This window comes from Fulmarus glacialis, unplaced genomic scaffold (genome assembly GCF_000690835.1).
Source record: "Fulmarus glacialis isolate BGI_N327 unplaced genomic scaffold, ASM69083v1 scaffold10900, whole genome shotgun sequence".
In the NCBI taxonomy this organism is placed as follows: Eukaryota; Metazoa; Chordata; class Aves; order Procellariiformes; family Procellariidae; genus Fulmarus; species Fulmarus glacialis.
The window spans coordinates 61,072-64,150 of NW_009189667.1; the positions used below are offsets into that span (position 1 = coordinate 61,072).

The window sequence follows — 3,079 nt, forward strand, 5'->3', positions numbered from 1 at the left end:
GGGGGAACAGAAGAAAAAACCCCCTTTCCATACAAATATCTGTATTTCATCACAATCATATAGAACCACAGTAACCACAATGCACAAGTAAAAGTAAGGGCCCTGACATAAAAAACACACTTCAGAATCCCCAAATTTATATGGGGTGCAAAGTTCTGATAGCACACAAATTCAAAGAAAATGAATTTGTTTTTTCTTACATAAATCAGGAGGTGTGGCAGCAACATGAGGCTCATCTGAGCCAGAGGAACCTGCTGTAGAAAAAGCCTTGGGATTTACAACTCTTTTGACTAAGGAATAAAACCCTGGTAGGTAGGTGACCAATCTTGCTCTGTTACAGAGCACCTGAGAAGACAAAAACAAAGTAAGTATTACATACTGCTAGCAAAAATACTAGTTTAAGTACAGCTTTGTGGATCACAAGAGAAATCCTCACTCAATAATTAAATTACAATCTTAATTATGATCAACTGTCTTTTCTGTAAAATCAAGTTTTAAAAGGATTTTATTATTACTTTTATATATTACTAGTAATAGTATTCTAAGTAAAGAAAAAGCCTCGAAAACACTTCTTGAAAGGCCTTCTCAGGTGAGGAAAAAACCCTGAAAAGTTTAAATAGCACCACTGAAACCCCACAACCTAAACTAAATTATGGATGAGGATTGTTTCCATGATTATTTCCATGCATGTCATTGTTTCCATGATTGCCACAAATCAATCACAGGGTTGATTATCAGAAATACCTAGAAATATTGTTAATTAAGTAAACGCTGATATCCAAGACGTTTGCCCTGAAGGGTAGCACAAATGTTAGCCAGCCTATATTCCTACTTCTTAAAAGACTGGAGGGAAACACAAGATAGTATCCCTCCAGCTACATCTTACAGCTTTCATCTAGAAGCACGCTTACATGTATGCTTACACACATTTCTTTGCCAGCAAAGTACACATACCAACAGCTCTGAACTACAGAGGGAGATATGCGTATCAAAGCAGGTAGGTATGGTAATTTCAGCTTCTTTCTTTTGCTTTCAAAATCCATAAACATTTAACACATGCAAAACTTAAGTTAGTGCAGCCAGTGTTATTCAGATTTGCAAACTCCTTGCATTCACATATTTACAAACACGTGTTACTGCAAACAGATCAGTATCATGGGCAAAATGCCAATAAACCATGAAGCCTTTATGAATTCCGTGGTCTTGGAATATGCCAAAAAACCTGCTTCCCACCACAAGAGTTGTACTGTCAATATAACTTTCAATTGCTGAAGATGATTCTATCAGAAGCTGATTCAGCCACACAGCAAACAAAAAATGATGCAATGCTATCTCCCTGAGCATGCAAATGGCCTCAACAGAGCTCCAAAGAGCTAGTAGCTCCTCACCATGAGAATTAACCCTGAGGCCCAATGACAGTATTCTAAGTAGCAATATGAGCAACTGTTACTATTTTTTGTTGTTTTTGTGTCTTGTTTTGGTTTTTTTAAAGAAGAAGTATCCAGGTGATGTGATTAAACTGAAAAGTCTGATCTATTTTTTACACTTCAAAAATAAATTGGCAACTTTCATGATGCATTACACACACATAACAGAAAAATAACCAATCATACACTCAAGACGTAGAGTTAGAAGTGTAATTTTAGAAAAATTAAAGACTACTTAACTCTAGCACAAACCTCCTAATACTCTTGACTACAGCTGTGCAAAAGCATGCATTACTGGAAAACATAAATCCCACCTGCCATAGCATGTGTGCTTTCATAAAACTTTATTTTCTAGGTGAGGGTCTTTTGAGAAACTGACATAAAGGGATTTTCCTTAAGTGCTGTATTCTTGATTCTATAAAAGTTTATGCATGTGTACACTAAATATGTACGCAACAAGGTTACTTCAAAAAAAAAAAAAAAAGAGAAAATGGTACTATTTGTATGTTTAAGATAAAAACTCTATTCAAAGTATCGGGACCTAAGTCAGTAAGCATCAGTTTCTTACATACCACCTCTGCATAAACACACAATGTCTATTCAGTTCTACCAGCATCATGAAGACTCAAATGCATAAAGGCACATTTGATTTTCTGACTTAAATCAAGTATTCACGGTTAAGGCCTTAAGGTGTTTAGTTCTAAAACACCGCTAGGTTTAAAAGGTTCCTGTAACAACAACAAAGTCTGCTTATTCCACTGAAATGTTTTTTCCTCTGTTATGTAAAAGCACTATTGAAATTAATTTTTGCATAATGATTATATTACAGATAAAACAGATGCAAACAATTACAGCTGACAGGTAATTACAAGAAAAGAGCATTTTTTCTTATAATCAGGATCAGTTAACATGGAGATGTTAGCATTAATTACAGTTATGTTGACTGAGTTCACTTATACAAATATTTACATACCTAGCATTACACAAGTGAAAAAATACTGCTGAAATCAATAAATTATTCATGTCTCCGTGGCAAGACTGAATCAGTAAAGGGTATTTTATTCTTCAGTGTGAAAGCACCCTGGTGAACCTGAGCCTTTCACCTGAACTCATGACATTAAAAAAACCAAACCAAAACAGATCCTATTTAATCCTCAATTCGATTATTCCCACGATATCCACATAAACTGCCTTCCAAAACTTAGATGGAGGGATGACGATACCACTGCCTTCTAATAAAAACGTACCTTGGTATAACTCAGATTTTTATCAATGACTCCCCCATAAGCACGATGATTTAAAGACAGCTTTAAAGGGGAAATAAAATGCAAGCGTCCCGCATAGCGCGCAGAAGCGCTCTCCTTCGACGGCGCCGGTTTGCCTTCTCACCGGGACGAGGCGCAGGGGCGGGTTTACAGCCACCCCCGTACCGCAAGCCGGCGGAGAAGGCCCGGGAGGCGGGGGCCCGCGTTACTCACACTGGCCATTGCAGACGGTGGGCTCCCTCTCGCCGACAGGCCCGGCTGCCCCTGGAAGAGAAGCGAACGCACTGGCCTCCGAGGCACCGGACAGGTGCTGCCCCCGCACCTCGGAGCGTCCTCACCTCCCGCCCGCCCCTCGCCCCGCCTGGCGGGAGCGATCACCCCTCACGG

The 3,079-nt window shown here is 39.2% G+C and overlaps 1 protein-coding gene across 1 annotated transcript in view; it reads right to left on the minus strand.

Annotated features, from left to right (window-relative positions):
- Positions 1-2,914, minus strand: part of MMADHC (methylmalonic aciduria (cobalamin deficiency) cblD type, with homocystinuria) — a 12,284-nt gene extending 9,370 nt beyond the window's left edge. Inside the window, exons 1-2 of the mRNA XM_009583022.1 lie at positions 2,858-2,914; positions 201-345 (exon numbers count right to left, since the gene is read on the minus strand). Of these exons, the coding sequence (XP_009581317.1) occupies positions 201-345; positions 2,858-2,914 (202 nt within the window). The remainder of the gene's footprint in view (positions 1-200; positions 346-2,857) is intronic.
- Positions 2,915-3,079: the final 165 nt, after the last annotated feature.